This window comes from Streptopelia decaocto, assembly GCF_964273445.1.
Source record: "Streptopelia decaocto genome assembly, chromosome: 3".
NCBI lineage: Eukaryota > Metazoa > Chordata > Aves > Columbiformes > Columbidae > Streptopelia > Streptopelia decaocto.
In genome coordinates, this window is record NC_138656.1 from 83942368 (window position 1) to 83960009 (window position 17642).

At 39.1% G+C, this 17642-nt stretch overlaps 2 protein-coding genes and 1 long non-coding RNA gene across 5 annotated transcripts in view; 2 read left to right on the forward strand and 1 right to left on the reverse strand.

Moving 5' to 3' along the window:
* Positions 1-1643, forward strand: part of SYNCRIP (synaptotagmin binding cytoplasmic RNA interacting protein) — a 27053-nt gene extending 25410 nt beyond the window's left edge. For both annotated transcript variants that reach the window (XM_082048238.1, XM_082048239.1), the window contains exon 12: positions 1-1643. This exon is cut by the window's left edge. The gene's annotated coding sequence lies outside the window, so the exon portion shown is untranslated.
* Positions 1644-10254: 8611 nt separating this feature from the next.
* Positions 10255-17537, reverse strand: LOC309437649. The gene is made up of 3 exons (XR_014183597.1): positions 17399-17537; positions 15526-15656; positions 10255-11395 (listed from the first exon to the last, which is right to left on the reverse strand). It is a non-coding gene; the product is annotated as an uncharacterized lncRNA (long non-coding RNA).
* SNX14 (sorting nexin 14) overlaps positions 17123-17642 on the forward strand; it is a 53755-nt gene continuing 53235 nt past the window's right edge. The window contains exon 1 of one of the 2 annotated variants that reach the window (XM_082048235.1): positions 17123-17557. In XM_082048235.1, the coding sequence (XP_081904361.1) occupies positions 17334-17557 (224 nt within the window). In that variant the 5' untranslated portion in view covers positions 17123-17333. The remainder of the gene's footprint in view (positions 17558-17642) is intronic. The other variant, XM_082048236.1, reaches the window with a different exon arrangement.

Consider the following 17642-nt stretch of genomic DNA (forward strand, 5'->3'; position numbering starts at 1 on the left):
TTATTGCTGATCACTGTAAAAACATGTGGATCAGCTTTCCATTTCTCTTACGCAGATCATGATAACCTGTAGAGTAGAGTAGAGTACAATCATTTGTGCTATGTTTTTAATTTTCTAAAGCACCTTGATGACAGTGAGTGTTCAGTGGTGAAGCATCCTCTATTGAACCACCCTTAAAAAGATAAAACAAAAACAAAAGAACCTTGCCAAGTCCAGCTTCATATAGGTAAAAGATAGATAAAATTATTACTTACTTTGGACTTGGCGTAAAGAGCTTCCCTAAACCCCCTGCCCAAAGGGATACTGCAGTTATACTACATACCCATAGGCACCACAATGAAAATTGAAGCTTATACCTGATTAAGGTTTTATACACACCAGTTCCCCCAGTAAATGCAAAGTTTAACTAAATTAGACATGTCATATGTTGAAAATGCTCATGGCAAACAATCATTTTGCATTCCTGCAAATAAAATTGTTTTATACTGTAAGCTGGAGGCGAGTGTAACTTATTTTTGTAATAAAGTTTTTATTTTTTTTATGTGTCATTAATATAAATGTGTGTTAGTACAGAGATCTTCTGGTTAAAAACTTAGAATCGCACACATTTCAGTATGTTTACTTGTATTTACATAATTTTTAGAATAGTGGTTGCCAATAGCCTGTATGTTTCACATTAATTGATTTTTTTTTTTTTTTTTTTTTTTTGGTTATCTTAATAAACCATTTTAGTATGTTGTATGTCAATTACTGGGATAGCTGGGACATGAAGTGTAATTTAAAATTGTCAAGTATTCATTGGAATATGTAAATGTGCCTTGCCAGTTTTGAACTTTAAGACAAGTAAGTGAATGATGGTGAAATGAGTAGTCAATGCGTAAGAGACATTTGCTGCCACAGTTTCATATACTGCCCTTGCTGAAGAAAAGTAACTTTCCTCAAATTTGAGCATAAAAGTATACAGTTGCGTTAGCTTCTGAATTTTCAAATTTAGTGATAGAATATTAGGCTTATGGAAAGTGGGTTTGTTAATTGTAGCCTTAAGTATAATTTTGGATTTCAATGTAATCCTTGGTGCTGGCATTCCCAGTGCCAAGGAGTTTAAATGCTCCCTTCAATGAGGTTGCCATGCCTACTGGCACTTTTACTGTCATATGGTTTTATAAGGAACACTGTCAAGATGTGGAAGCCAATTTTGAACTTGCTATAAAATAAAAACACTGGGGGCTGTAGGAGAGGGAAGGTCCTCAGATTTCTTAATCCTGAAATCTCTCCATTGCTGAAAAGCTTAAAACACTTGTGGGATCACAAGTGCTAGTGACTAGTTCTTAGTCTGGAAATCTGTTGGGGGGGGGATAATTTATTTATGGATTTATAACAGTTGATAAAATTGCATAGGAACATTGCTATTAAGGCACTATGTGTGTTGAAATTGGGGATCATATCCTTAATTTCAGCTCTGATAAAAGCATGGGGGGACTATTGTTTAAAAAAAAAAAGGGCAAAATTGACAGAAAACTGTTTTTAATGGAATGCAAGCAATGGTGAGAGAACAAAATATCAAGGTCTTGACAGTGTTCCCTCTAATTATGAACTCAAGCCATTATAACTTTCAAAATTAAATATGATTTGCACTGTTCTGATATTGGTGCAGTTTTTTAGCAAAATTATCAGAAAACTAAATTGCATGTGGTGATTGATACTGTGGAAAAAAACTAAAAAAATGTTACTCTCAAAGCTTTAAATTTGATTGTGTAAAGGAAAGTGGAAATACTGGTGAGAATGGGCAAGTGCATATATACAACATCAGTTTGGTTGCACTTGGGTGTTGGTAAACTTGAAATGTTCTACAGCAATAATGCATCTCTTACATGGTGCTTTTGTGACATGGGACATATAACAGTTCTTTATGTTGAAGGCAAGTGTTGACTTAATGTATCTTGCTGCCTCTGTTTATTCTCATAGGAGGCTTTTTTTACTGAAACACCTGCAAAGGTTAGAGTATAAGCTAGCATAGTTCCACACTGGTTTGTAATGTGTTCCTAATTTTGAAGTCTAGTTGAATTTAATACGAAATTGGAAACTGCTGCTGCTTAACACTTCTGGTTTATAAACACTCCAATACACAGCTTTTAAAATTATACTCTTGTTTTAATATTAATTTTTGTTTGAAGGGTTTCATATAGGACATGCAACTGTACTTTTTTTTAAACTTTCTTTATTTTACCTTTTTTTAGTTTTTAAAGGGGAGATTTGTTATGACTCAGAACTTGAGTTTGTGTTTCTAGTGTTGGAGGAAGGCTGTTATTACAGATACTAAAGACCAGTTTCTGAATTTCTGCGTTGTACAACTCTTACCTAAAAACTGTCTTAAAATCTAAAATAAGGAATACTAATTCTGTTCTTGTTGGGGGTGAGGGGTATGACACAGTCTAAAATAAACTTAGCCTTCTCTGAAGGTAGGATTCCTAACTTCAAATTTCAGGATAGAAATATTATATACAGCTGCAACTTTTTCTCTTGTGCCTTTGATAATTCTTCAGAGGCCTAACTTTTCTGCCTGATAGTTATTTTGGTCCTTCTGTACACTAGTGAGGGGAGACTTTTTTTTTGAAAGAAATAAATCTGAAAGGCCACATGGGCATAAACATGTGTAACTTTTTCTGAAAAGTGTTCAAGTTGTTAAATTCTACAAAATTAAGACTGTTATTCCCTCACTTGCATTAATGAAAACTTAGTGAAAAGTAGTAATTGTTTAAAATGGAATAGCAAGTTTCGTTTAAAATGGAATAGCAAGTTTCGGAAGCAGGCATTAAGGCAATAAACTTTACAATGTAGTGTTCTGAGAATTTAAATTGGTCAAGTTGGAGCTTGAGTTTGTGTTCTTAGCCTGAAGCTTATGAATCCCAACTTCGTGCCTGGCTGTGATGGACTTCAAGGTCTGTCTTTGCCGAGTGTCTTGCTGAATTAATTCCAGCACCGGCACATGACATCTCTTGGCTGGGACTAGCTAGCTGCATTAGTTGGGCAGAGGAAACACCAGATTGTACTTTGTCATTTGCTCTGTCAGATGAAAATGGTATGTAGCAACAGGAGAGGAAGTTGAGCTGAAAATTCCTTTGTTCTCAAATACAGGTAGTGGGGGGAGAAGGAATATATTGTTGTTATTGACAGCCATCTAGCGCAAACAAACAAAATGCCTCCTGGAAGCTCTGATATTAAACTTTTTTTCTCAGAGACCAAATTTCACATAGTCATCTGGTCAACACTTTGCAAGCGTTTAATTACATTTAACTTGTGTTAGAAAATCCACAGGTTGGAAGAGTTACTTTTCTTGGGTGCCCCTTCGCCTTGACTGTTACAGTAGGTAGATTTGTTGAAAAGTGCTACTAGGACTAGCTTGTCAGTTTACTTGGAATTTTGAGGCTGGGTTGATTGTCTCATGTAATGATATCTTTTTCTTGCCAATATATAACTGGTTACTAGTTTTTTCCACAAACATACATATTTTTAAATGGCCAGCTCTGGAGTGAATGTTGCACCACTGAGCTCATCTGGAAGCAGTGGGTTAACATGGATTACTTAAAGCTATCTTCATGAAAGCTGCTTTAGATAGTCAGACTTCCAGGTATCTGGTAAAAGATGATTTTTTTTTTTTTTAAAAAAAGGCATTTGTGACAGTTGAGAAAACAGTGTGTAGGTAATAAGTAATTAACTACAGCTTGAATACTTCGGGTTTGAATCACAAGATACATTTCAGTTCCAAGAGTTGTTTAATTCCTGACTGTTAATGAAACTTAGTGTCTACGCTAAAGCCAACACTTACTTCCTGACAGTCTTGCAGTGTCAGAAATCTGGATTCCCTCTTAGGTAACTATACATTTTATACATTTGCCTGATTAATGGTAACAGTTCACTGCCTCTGTTTGCACAGTTAGTATTACAATACAGTTTTACTTGTTCTGGTCACTAGCGTGTAGAAAAGACATTGAATCTTACCACTTATTTTCTTTGCACAAAGGAAGATACGAAATGCACTCTTAGTTCTGCTACACAGCCAGTAGAATAGCCTATGCCATTTGACTGCACAGAAGATGATGGTAAGTAGAAATAGACATTCTAGTACTTTAATGACTTGGAGTACCGAAAATCCAACTGCAGTAGACTGTTTAATTGACTCCTTTTCTGTAATTATTAGGAAGCTTGTGGTTTTTAACTCCTCAGTTTTAGTGTGTCCAATGCTAAATGAATGTTGAGTGTAATCTGATACTGTTTAACGCTAAATACTTTAGAACTAAAAAAATCTCCAAAATGCTTCACAGACAACTGAGTACGTATTTTTAAACTGATGGGTAAACAATCATAGTAGTTAAAGGGATTTTCTGTGAACAGTCAAGTCATTGACAGCCAGGAACAGAGTATATCAGGTCTGGAGTTCCTGGTTCCACGTGTAGCATTTCCAGTATTGTTCGGTCATCTAAAGTAACATTTTTCAATTTTTTCTTTAGTGGGATGAAGAATGCACCTAATTCTGCCACTAGTAGAGGTTATTTAAAAACTGTATTGCTAAGTGTAGCTAATTTGGGATTAAAAAGCTTCCTCTGTGAGAATTAAAGGCAATTTTATAGATATACCATTAGTAAATTAGAGCTTTTCTTATGGTGCAATTTCAGCATATTTAAGAATGAAGCTTCATATTGCAAAACACTGGTGACACCTAGCCTAAAATAATTTATAATTAATCTTTTCGTAATGCAGATATATCACAATTGGAAGGTGATTTTAGTCTTTAATGTTACAGCATTTGAGATTATAGATAAAAGTACTTAGTCCCTGCACCTGGAAAAGCTGAAGTAGCTATTAAAAGAGTGGTTCTGTTTTGCATTATGGTCAAAGGCCTCCTTTGTATACTGCAATGAAACCTTTTTTCTTCAGTGCAGTTGTTCTAGCAAGCTAGCCTGTTTCCAATCCACAGTTATCAACTGCATTTCTAAGTTTTGTATGTGTGCTTAAATTGATATTTTTAGCAGAAGACAAACCTCCAGTGACAGTCACTGGTGTGTACGTGAGTAGTACTTTCACCAAGAAGGTGATCAGTGTGTAACTCTGATTTAAGCTAGTCTAGTCAAACTCTTCTTTTTTAGTATTACCTACACTTTTACAGAAGTATGTTAGTTTACACTTGCTTTTGAATTAGTGGGATGCTTAAAAGCTACTTTGAAGAAAACCACAAGATACACATTGTTCAAGTCATATCAGAATTTACAAATGAAGAAATATTCTGCACGTGTCATGCTAGTGGAAGACTAGACTTGAATATAAAAGGGAGAAAAAATGTCCTAACTTCTCTCACTGGAAGTCCTGAAGGTACCACAAGCCTTAGGTGGCTTTAAGTTTCATCAGTGAGTGCAATGGAAGATGGATTCATGTAGTTGAGCAATCTCTGCTGTCTTCCTCCACTATGTTTTCATAACACTAACACAACCTCTCAGAAAATTATTTTTTTAAAAATCTCGTTGTGAGATTAACTCCAGTGAGATCTTCCAGTTAAGAAGGACATGAAAGTTTTTATATCCATTGAATTCAGAGTAACTTCCTTTCATGTGTGTGGTGTTTGCAGTTTGGTTTTGCATAGATGTGATCTTACAATGGGAATGGTGTAATAAATGACACTTTATTTTTTTAAAGGTATGCTAGTCTGAAGAATACAGTTTGGTTTGTTGATGTTCTGAGCCATTCAGGTTCTCATGTTTCTATCTAAGAAAATGATGTTAATATTTGATGGCATGAACCGATCAATAAGTCTCAGACCCAACAGTTGATTCTTTAAGGTAGCTGGTCTTTTCTTAGGTTAACTGTTGAAATCAATACTGATTTCTAATAGGAAGTACCAAATGTTGTTGGTTTTATAGCTGTAAATAAACCTTCACAGTTTGTTGCCCTCAGTGTAACATTTCTAAAGAGTAGCGCTTTCACTGAGTAATAAGCAAGGAGGAGTATACAGATGAATGACAAGAAAGCATTGCTGATGGAGCTTTTCAAAAGTGAGGCTTCCCAGTTTGTAATGCACTTTGAGGTGCATCAAGGTGTAGTCACCACTTGGGTGCAAATGGCATTGAGGGAAATCAGGTAGTGGTCACATCTCAGCAAGCTCAAACTACCTTCAGTGATGGCCTGTGCTAAAGCACATTAATTGGTGCTGGAGTAGCTAAAATGATCCCATAGTTTTACTGGGCAGTTAGTTAAAACCAGCTGGGATAGTAACTGCAGTACAGCTGCAGGTAGATGATCCACTCCCTATTTTTAGTCTTTGGAAGAATGAGAGACAGGCACGCATAATGTGTTCTAAGCATCTCTTAAATGTCTAAATCCTTTTGGAGAAACCTTTTTCTGCTTTAATACATGAAGATGAAAACATGTAAGGTTCAAATTCTATATGCAGTTTAAACATACAAGGACACATTAGCTTAGCAATTCAGGTTTTAGGATCAGATGTCTGGGTGTAGTTAGAGCCCAGTAATCAGGCATCTATCTTAGAGTCTTGGTAATTTCTTTGTAAAGAAATGCCCTGCTACTGAACAGGTGTTCAGTCTGTCCTAGAATCTAGCTAAAATATACGTATTGGGGGAAAAAAAAAAATGAAGACTACACCCCCTACCTCCTCATCTCCAAAAGGTGCTTAGGAGAGGACTAGAATATTCAACACTTTCTGGGAGCATGCAGGTTAAATAAGTGGTACGTGTTGAATTCTTAGATATGGGGCAAGTGAGATGAATGTGATAATCTTGGAACTTCTTAATGATGTAGAGAGATCTCAAGTTTCACAAATAAGCTTGTATGTAATGTTCAGTTTAAAAAAGGACATGTCTTGACTCAGACATCTTGAACGGCAGAAAGTGTCCCTGTGAAAAGGAAAACTTAAAGGGTCTTCTGTAGATGTCTTTGTTCTTTTTAAAGCAGTGACAGCCAGGGAATTTCCTCAGAGGAATACAATGGAGTACATTTGTCTTGTATCTAAAAGGTTGACCTAGGAGTGATAGAATCATAAGCAGTGCGCACTCGGTAAAGCTCTCGGCATATTCTTGTTGGCTCCCTGAGAAAACAAGGTGGTGGAACAGTTGGGAAAAGAAATTGTCTACCCTTGGGCACAAAGACTACCATTAAATGTGCCTGAACAACACAACTGGCAAGTTTGTAGTCTAGGGTTAAAGGCAAAATAGCCAGGGAAACAACCTTGAAACCACAATGTAGAACAACTTCATTTAGTTGTGTTACAGCTTTGTAGGATCTTTCCTGCTGTTAATCAGTCTGCCCTTTCCCTGTGCAAGGCAGGCACACACTAAACCAGGCACCATCTAGCAGCCACAGCGTGATGTGAAGGGAATGTCAGGTGATGGATCTTGCCCAGATTCAAGCATCAGGTCGAAAGCAGACAGAGGGTGCTGGGATTACATGCCAAAAGGTAAGAAGAACCTGTCCCTGGTGCTGTAATCCTCAGGGCCACTTTATCTTGGTAGAAATTTCAGGAGAAAATAGTCTGTGTGGAAGTATCCCTGTAAGAGAGGAGGTGTTGAACACAGCAAAATATATGAATGCTGAGAAAAACCTGTTAAAATACCTAATGCTGCAGTTTCAAGTGTTTTGTTCTGAGAGGCAAGTTATACCCTGGAGCTGCTTTTTGTAAATCTGCTTCGAAGTGATAAACTAATGGTCTTAGCCCCAGGGAAGCAAGAGCCAGTCTTGAATAACTGATACACATGCTCCAAAGATTGATTTTATTTTTTTCGGTATGGGTGAGGAGCTCTTCCGTCTCTTCTTACTGGTGTAACGTTGGCCAGTCACTCTCCGTAATAATTCCTTAAAGGGTGGGCAGAAGTATGTTAATGAAGAAAAACTTGTTTTTAATAGGGCCTGATGATGCCTCCTAATTGAGTGATGCTTGAGGGAATGTGGTTTTCATTGCAAAGCTTTTATGCAAAGTCTTGATTTGAATGGCTCTTAATGCAGGGGACAAAGTGAGAATAGGTGTTCACTTGTAAAGCTGGGGTGAGTCAGTGCCAACTCAGCAGCCCCTTGGCAGATTTCATATTCAGGATGGGCCCAAAGAACTCCCAAGTACACCAGCTTCTTGTACAGAGTTGTGGTGTTTTCTGGAAAAGCGTGCAATACAAGCCCAGCATCCTGAGAGAGAAGTGGCTGATTGTTTCTTGGACCAGGCCAGGACTTTTCATTAAATACCTGGCAGTGCAGATAGCCTGAATAGGTGTATTGTATGTTGGAAGTGGTCTTCATGCGCTCAGAAATGAAGGTGCTTACAATGCCCTTGGAAACAGACCTCTTGGACTTCAGGAGATAGGAAAAGAAAGAGCCAGCATGAAGGTTGGTAATCTTTGTCTGAAGCTGTTCAGTTTCCTTGAGTCTAGGCTACTAAGACTTAGAAGACAGCTGACATGTCTTAGTATGAGAAAATATACTTAATGAATGAAAGCAATTTTATTCTAAGGCTCTCAAATGCAAAACTCCGTATGAGTTTATAAGGTCAGAGAAGGCTGAAGAAGGAATGTGGTAAGGTAGAATACACTTGTCAAATTTTAGCAGCCAGGATGTTTTTTCCTTACTGAGTTAAAAGGGGATCAAGTATAGGTAAATCTTTGTGTCTTGTTCATCAGCACTCAGGATATACAGAAGCATTTGTTTTTGTAGACAGCTTTCAGTGGGGAAAAGTTGTCATTTTCTCTGCAGGTGAGCGCCATCTCTGAAGACTCAGTGGGAGATGGGAACATTCCTGACTGTAGAAGTAATGAGAAGCAAGCATCCAATGGAGATTGGTGCATGTTCTAAGTTCTTGGTGAAACTCAGGTGAGCATCTTTCCACTAAGACACCTTGGACTAAATGCACTAACTCCATGTCTCCTCACTGCCAAAACCGTTCCTTCAGATAATCCACGATTTCAGTTCCTTTCTTTGGCTGGCTTATGGTTAAAAGCCCTTGGGCTTTAGGGAAGAGCAAAGAGTCATTACTGTGCAAGTAGCTTGACTTTTCCTTCAGACCTAACCAACAACTGAAGGGGAAGATGGAGAGGGGAGTACAGTTGGGCATTGGTCCCCCCGGCATTGTGGTTTAAGAGAACACCAGATACACAGCCTTTTCAGAATTGAGACTGACTGGTATTCCAAGTTTCCTGACCATAACAGATCCTGCATACACATTGGACATAGACAATAACCACAGTATGGTGATAGGTGTTTACTTGATCTACAGTTCACCATACCCAAGCCTAATGGTGATCAGTAGAGAACTTATTACATGTCCTAGATAAATAAAGGTTATGAGACATACGTGGACCGCTAGGACCTGAGTGATTAATATTAGAGAATTCTTTTTCCATTTTGATATCTTTGGAAGCAAAATCAACTTCTCAAGGAAAAAAAAAGTTTTCCCACTTGCATTGAACTGCACTGTTGCCAACTTGAAGTCTGCCTGAGGCCTCCCAGTTCTGTGCGTGGTGTTAGGAGCTTTCTTACATGCATGTGTTGAAGTCCCAAAGACCTCAGTCTTCTCTTGTAACTCCTGAGTGGGGGGAAAAAATACTACAAACTGGCCTACAGAGAATACCCCAAACTTAAGATTAGACTGGAGGAGTCACAGGGAAGAAAATGTAATGCCTTACAGTTTGATATAAAAGACGGTAAGCATGTTTCTGTGAAATAGAAAAAAAACTTTGTGCCTAGTATTTTAAACAGTTTCTTTTGTACTTCTGCGGAACAATGAAGACAGGTAGCTTATAGAGTAGCAAGTCATTCATTCACAAACCAGAAATTTATTTAGGAAGTTTTAGAATAATATTGAGTGTTAATAGTTCCCCATACAATTGCAGACTCTACTAGCTCCACTGCCTTTCCTAGTTAGAATGCTAGTTACTTAAACAGAAAATATAAAGCAAAGTGAAGCTTCAAGTTACCGAGTCTTGCAGAAATTATCTAAGTCTTCCAAATAGTTCTTGCTTCTTGAGTTCACAATTTGTCCCTTTTCCAAACAGCTCGAAGTCCTCTTACCTGCTTAAGCATGCACTCTTCCTCCCCAAAGGACGCTTTAGGGAACAGCACTGTGCAAGTGGCAAATGTGCACCATAACCAGGAACTGCCTTTGCAGAACATCTGGAGGAATTGCAAGTAATTGTTCTTCGCTGCCCTGGAAGAGAGACTATGGCTTTCTGTCCTGCCAAGGTATGTCTGCTCATAAGCCCACGAAGGGCCTTGCACCATTAATGCCAGTGCTAGAGGTTAAGTTGTACATCATAATACAATGTTTTTCTATTAATAATACAAGCATTTTGGAGGGAAAAATGTTTGGCATACCTTCAGGTACTTGAGTGGCTGTCTGATAAAGATAGCATTGATTGGCTATGAGCTGTGAAGAAGCCTGGCCTTGCAGAGCTTGGTACTGAGCCCCACTTAATAAATTCTCTGATTAAAATGATATTCCTCTTATAGTGGAGCTTTACTATGGAGCTATATGCACAAGTTATACCACAAAATAAGTAATACAGGCAAGCTGGCCATGTACTTCAAAAAGGTATTTTCAAAAAGCTTCAGAACTCTTCCTTACGTATGAGGATGAATAGCCTGTTCAGGCTCTCTCATACTATCATTTTAAGTATTCTGTCTATTAGCATAAATCAAATGGTTTTTGTGTGGATTTTTTTTTTTTTTTGGGGGGGGGGGGGTGGTGGTTTGTTTGGTTTCTTCCCCTTTGTCATATTCAGTATTCAGTATTCTTGCCAGGGAAATATAACATTTTTGTCATAATGCTTTTGATTTTTCTCTCACTATTCCGAAAATGCGGAGGAAAATGTCAAATGCATTGCATCCTCAGCCAGCAAATGATAAACAAAACAATACCCTGGTTATACAACTGATTCTGTAACAATGTAAAGCGTCTGAGGAAAGGCTTAACTGAAGCACAAATAACTTTTTGAGGGTGATAATTAATGTTGCTTAACTTTTCCCCTGTACTGCTTTTACATACTTCACGTTGTCGGAGAAACTGGTTGTTCAAACTAAAAATATCTCCATGGAATTCTGACCTGGCAAAAACACTCCGGGCATTTGCTGCTGTATCTGCAGAGGCTAAAGCAATGGGCTTTGGGACAACAGCTTGCCAGTCACCAAAAACATCCCCCTGGATCTCATCGCTACATCTGGGTTTACATTATCAGCAGATACGGTGGACATGTTAGTATCAGTAGAAGGTTTTCTCTGATACAAGTTGGCTTAAACAGCAACCCTTAGTTGTAATTAGGCTTTTTCCCACTTCTGACAAGTTCAGGTTTTGATTGGAATTTCCTGAGTATTTGAGGAGTTCAGGTCGGGAATTTTTTTCATTGTCTTCTTCCTAAAATGGAAAAAAGAGAATCCATCAAAAACTAGAGTTAGATCCAAATGAGGAAATAAAAGATCAATCTTCATAGGCTAAAATGTTAAAATACACAGACATGGGGACAAAAAATAGGGAATGATTGAAGAAGATACTAGTTCTACTAATAAAAATCATTTTGAGTGCTATTTTATTAAACAGTTTTGTTCCCCTTGTTGCAGCCTCTTTCTACTGCAGCGCTACAAAACAGAGGAAATAATAAAGTTGGAAAAGGATAGGGAGAGCAACGAAGATGATAAAAGGTACAAAAGTGCTTTCATGTGAAGAACCATTCACCGGAGCAGGAATCTTCATATTGGAAAAAACAGTTTGCTCAGGTGGCCAAAGTATTTTGATAAAATGGTAAAGAGCAGTTGTGCTGAGCAGGGAATGTTTTTTCATTGTCTCTTTATAGAATACTAAATGAAACACATGAACGCTTGTTATCCTCCCTCACACAAACCTAAATAAGTCGTGGAACTTCTTGCTGCATGATTTTTGTGGACATTGAAGTTTGTGGCTGTTTAGAAAGCAACTTGAAACTTTGGAAAACAATACTTTCTTAGGATATTGCCAAGATTGCAAATCAAAGTACAAAACAAAACACCATGTTCTGAGAAAGTAGCTTTTGCACCTTTTTCCTAGGTATATGTCCCCTTGTTAGCAATCAGGACACATAACCACGGGTGTAGTTATATGCGGTGCTTTATTTCAGCACTGGGAAACCAGGGGTTCGCACCCAAAGCTGGCTTCGCTGGTCAGTTTAAGTTACACAGTATTTATACAGTCCATTCACATACATATTCATATATTCATTAAGATACGTAACGGTTACTCTATTGATTACAACATCGGTTGCTACATCTTGGAACTATTTTGATCATGTGCAGCGTCCTCACTCTATACGTATTTAGGCTAAGATAAAAGCTAGGTTGTTAAGATAAGAGTGTACTCGGACACGATATGCTTGAACATCCTCTCAGGGACAGTTTACAAAACTGATTCATCCTTTCAGGAACATTTTGTAAAACTGGTTCGGTTACTAACACCCTGATGGCTATCATCACAAACAGGATGCTCACTTAGTTAAACCTTTGCTAATCTAATACAGTTGTTCTACAGATGCATCAAATACCTGTGATGAAAAACACTACCTTTACATTCTCTAGGTCTCATCATAGTTATAAGGCACAGGTGCTACAACAATTTGCAATGTTTTAACAGAAACATATCATTTTACAAGTATTTTCTTGACACTTTTTAATTCAGCTGAATCAAGGGAACATGACTAAAGTTCTTCCTCACTCTTTACTCAAAAATTTCCGCCATTGACCTCAAAGTTTCTCAGTAGAAATTCCCTTCGGGATCTGACATACCTGTTTTCACAAAGTGTGTATCCAACGCAGTGTTGTGGTTTTTTTTTTAATCCCCTTTGTAAGTAAACAGCTTAATTTTAATTTAGACTGAGCCCTTAAGTATGTGCTATGGCATTGTTTTAACTATTTGCAGTGGTACAGCTCGCTTCTTTCACAAACCTTTTCTTACAAATTCTTACCATCCAGCTACTTCCCCCCCAACCCCAGTCCTCTCCGATCAGCGTAGGTTTTTGAAAGGAATTATGTTTTCCAGTTCTTCCCCCTGCACATAGCAAATCAGCTACCTCACTTAAGCTCTCTGGGTATGCACCTTAATCTAGTATTATCTTTCACTCAGGTGAATCAGTATGAAATGTCCATAGACTATACCTTTGCCAAATGTTGCCACAAAATTTATTTAAGCATTTTTCCAATGTCTCCTGTATGCATGTTCCATGAGACATTTCCAATGTCTCATGTATGCATATGCATATGTAGTCATCCTCTACACCCGCCTTGCAACTTTCTGCTCTATACCCTTGTGCTTTAATGTCCCATAAACTGTAGTTTATGACTGGACAAATGTTTTTCAACTCTAATATCTAAATTCTCTCCAGTATCTAGTCTGTAAAAGAATGTATTCAGAAAAATTCTTTTCACGGAAACAAGTTGAAGAAAAGCTCTGTATGTGTACTAGTGTTGCTCTGACCCTTCTTATTTTTAACTTGAGAGATACAAGGTCCTCAAGGCAAAACTGCCTCTAGCACATTGCCCCCCCCTACTCCAATGGAACATTTTCCTAAACGGACTTTGCTTGTCCCAGTGAAATTCTAACACGTTCAGCACTCTTCAATACCTCTCTGGTTTGCCCGGCACTGTTCCTGTTGGGCATGCTAAAATGACCCTCTGGAAACTGCCTGTTTACCTGAATTCCCTTACCAGAACAATCTCCCTGCCTTTTTTCCCCTGCAAGTCTTTATTTTGCCTGGTACCAGTCAGTGACTTCACGGCTTCAGTCCTAAATGCAGCCTGGTAGGAATTCTTGGGTCTTCTAGTTGAATTATATTAAAAAAAAAAAAAAAAAGAATTTTGCTTGGCCTGTTATAAGTGAAACTCCTTAGCTCCTCCCTTTCAACATCAATTGCCTGCTGAACCTGTTTCTAAAGAAATTTTTTAAGTTTGTGTAATGTCAGTTGGCAGTTCATTCCCCTGCAACTGCGGAGACCAGTGACCTTTTGAGAAGTATGTTGCCCATCTTTTTTTAAACAATTTCTCCCACCTGCTGTTTTGCTCCTTGCTGTTCTGAAACAGCTGAGCTCCCTCATTCTTCTGGAAGACAAATTGAGCGGGATTTTATCTGGGAATCCAAAGCCCGTGTCCTGCTGTATCCAGCAGGTACTTTTGGCCCCAGGTTATCCTTCTCTCCTCCAGTTTGCAGGGTGAACATGTAGTCTATAACGTGTGGCGGGCCAGGAAGCAAATTTAACAACCTGTGCCAAGTACGGGCAGCACACGTTCCCAGGCAGCTGACAAGTGCAGGGCTGTGTGGGTGGTGCAGGGAGCTGACTCCCAAATGCCGTAAATCTGACTCTTAGCAGTTCATTATCTCATCAACAGATAAATGGATGTGACTGTTTATAACAGCAAAGCTAATTTTGTTTACCTAAATGCTAATAATTGTCCTCCTACCCAAACCCAGCAAATAGTCAGCTTCTACTCTCCCCCAAAGTTTCAATGTTCCTTTAATACAGCAAGGCCAAGAAGAACTACAAAATGCTGATTTTCAACTTATGGGTTTTTTGCATACAACAGAATTCTCTCCGAGCCTGAAACCAGTAACTGTTCATGGACACCCTCCAAGTTTTGAAGTTAAAAGTATAAAGTGCCTAATGCTTAATTTTCTTGGGATCTGAAACTTCACTTTAACTTTTTAAAATTTAAGTTTAGCTATTTGCTAAGTATTTAAAATGAACGTTCTCTTAAAGTTTTCTGCTAAATGACTGACTGTTTAAACATCTGGAATGGACCCACAAAAATGAGCAGGGACTTGTGGGGAATGACTTATAAAAGGAAAATGAATTCCTTGGTGCGTAAATATGAAGGATTACATTATGTAAGGTAGCCTGGACAACTGTATCCTTGAAAGTGATAAATATGTAATGCCTTGAAAAGAGCAAAAGCAGACTTGCAGAGTAAATTAAATGCAATCAGCTGGTGAGAATCTGTGTATTACAGTTTACTGTCTAGTTTATTAAAATAAGCATTTTTTTTTTAAAACAAAAGCACTTTAGTAAATGGAATCTCAGCCTTATAACTCATTCAGCCAATAAATGTAGCTTTATATTTTAATGTATGTTGAAAATCTACACTAATATATTTTTGAATGCTAGAATGTGCAATCTTCTGTAGCTATTTAAAAAAGAAATATAGAGAAGTGACTCCATAAGATGACTTGTATGATCAGTGAAAGATCCTTTTACATTTCAAATGTAAAATTCAAAAAAATCTAGCTTTCCAGAATTATCCAGTCCTAGCCATGTTGCTTCAGAGCCCATCTCCAGATGTGTGTTTTCCCATTCAGTTCTCCAGTTAACCACAAACCTGCCTAAGAACTTATGTGAAGAAAGACTTGCTATCACTGGGGAATTGATAAAGTTCTTATTTCTCACATAAAATCAACAGAATTTTGAGAAGCTTGGTGTTGTCAATATTTCACTTTTCTTCTTCCACACTTTATTTTGTTGGAAAACAAACCTCAGCTGTGTCTTTCAGCATAGCAGAACAATCTGAGTGACGTGCTATGCCAATGCTTCTGTCTCCAGCAGAGCAGCGTACGATAAAGCAGGTTGTGGTGGTGTCTGCCCCGCAGACCTGGAGTCTGTGAACTGGAGGAAATTACACAGCTTCTCAGATGATAAGGTACAATTAGTGCCAACTAACTGACATTAAATTACACTAAATAAACATAAGCATGACCAATGACACCACAAATTAAAGAAACTTTACCCAGAGTAGAGAACACAAATGGAAGCAGAAGTTTGACTTCTCTTTCTGCTGGTTTGCTCTGCGAGTCACTTCCTATGTTATAGATACGTGATTATCTGACTTCTTTATGAAATATTTTAAGAATTACAGATTTTTTTAAAAGCTATTCCTTATTAAAAACATTGCAAAATAAAATACTAAAAATCACAAGCAGTAAAAGCTGAGGATAAAGTAAGCAGGTAGTAAAAAATGCATCCTCTGAGGAAAATTTATTTCCTCTGAATAGACTGTATGAAGACTTGCTGTGTGTGTATATGCACCTCTTTTTTTTTTTTTTTTCCTAATAGGAAACACGTGGACTGACATGAAATAATACTGTGCAGATGCTCTTGAAGAAATTCAATCTGACCCTGAGACTTTACCAAGCACTCTTAGAAAGGTCAACATACTGAAGTTAAACTGCAGTATTTCACCTGCTCTAGAGGTCAAGGGAAGTGTTGCATAAAATGACAAACATGTGAGAGAAGAGTCTGAAAACTATTTTCAGCTTTCAATTTCTAGATACTGACCCACATTCCACATACTGACTTCCTTAACAGCATAGTTGCAGGGTTTTCGCTGTAGGTTTGTAAACATGACTCTTCTGAACAAAGTATTTTGTCCTTTGCCCAAAGATGCCTGTGAGGGGCTAGTGCAAATGAGTAGCAAAGGCTACACCAACTTCTCAAAACAAAAATAAAAGCAGGCAATTTTCTTAGAGCAGGTCTTTCTCATATTTTTTGCAACTCAGAAGCTCCAATATCAGCAAGATTTCCCAGGAGCAGCTGTTCAGGCACTTTAGTCCATTGAACTAATCTTTCTGTAGCCACTAGTGTCATAGTCACATAACTTTGAGCGTCCTGCAACTGATTAACTACAGAGCTGCTAAAGCATTTGAGCTATTTGGAAACTTGTGACTTACCCTGTACCTGAAGGCAGCTATTAATGTGAAGTTGGTTTTAAATTGTTCTCACTAGCAATAAACTATTACATTCCAGAATAAGTATATTCTTCATGTTTAACTTGTATATTACTGATGCTGAGGAGGGGTCTGTTTACATTTCCTACCCTGTTACTTTTCTTTGCAAGCAATTACGAAGTTTTGAGAGGTACACGGTTGTAGCGTCTCAGTCACTAAATGATTTACCTCAGTCATCATCTAAATATAGAGCATTTAATCAGATGTCGCAGGTGCTGAGAACCCCTGTTGTCCAGACCCTAAGTATTTATAAACTAGGTAAGCTTGCTGTCACCAGAGATCTTCTATTTACAGGGATCAGCTCAGCATGTTATGCAGCAGAGCCCCAAATGCCACCGGGGCGCGTCACGGTGGGGATCTCCGCGGCAGGGAGCCGGGGACACTGAGCTCCCCCTCAGAAAAGCGCGGGGGGTTGTCCCACCGCTCGTCCCCGCCAGGGTTAGCCGCTCCCCACGCTCCCCGCACCCCGGCTTAGGCTCCCGCGGGCGCAGGGCTCCTCACCCGCCTCCCGCGGCCGCCACCCTGGGCTGCCCCTCCCCTCCTTTCTCCCTCCCACAACATGGCGGCGCCTGCCGCCGTCACGTCCCACCGGGAGCGGAAGCGGGGCGGCCTCCCTCGCCCTACCCTGGGCCTGGCTGGCGGGGCAGCGGCCGCCATGGGCTGGGTGCAGGCGGTCCGGCAGCGGGCCCGGGGCGCCGAGGTGCTGCGGGAGACCTGCCGGCAGTACCCGCTGTTCTGCTGCCTGCTCCTGGGGCTGGGCGCCGCCACCGTCCTCCTCAACCGGTAACCCGGCCCGGCCGGGAGCGCTGCAGCGGGGCGGGGGGGGCGGGCCGGGCCCGGCGTTGCGCTGGTAGCTTGTCATGCAGTA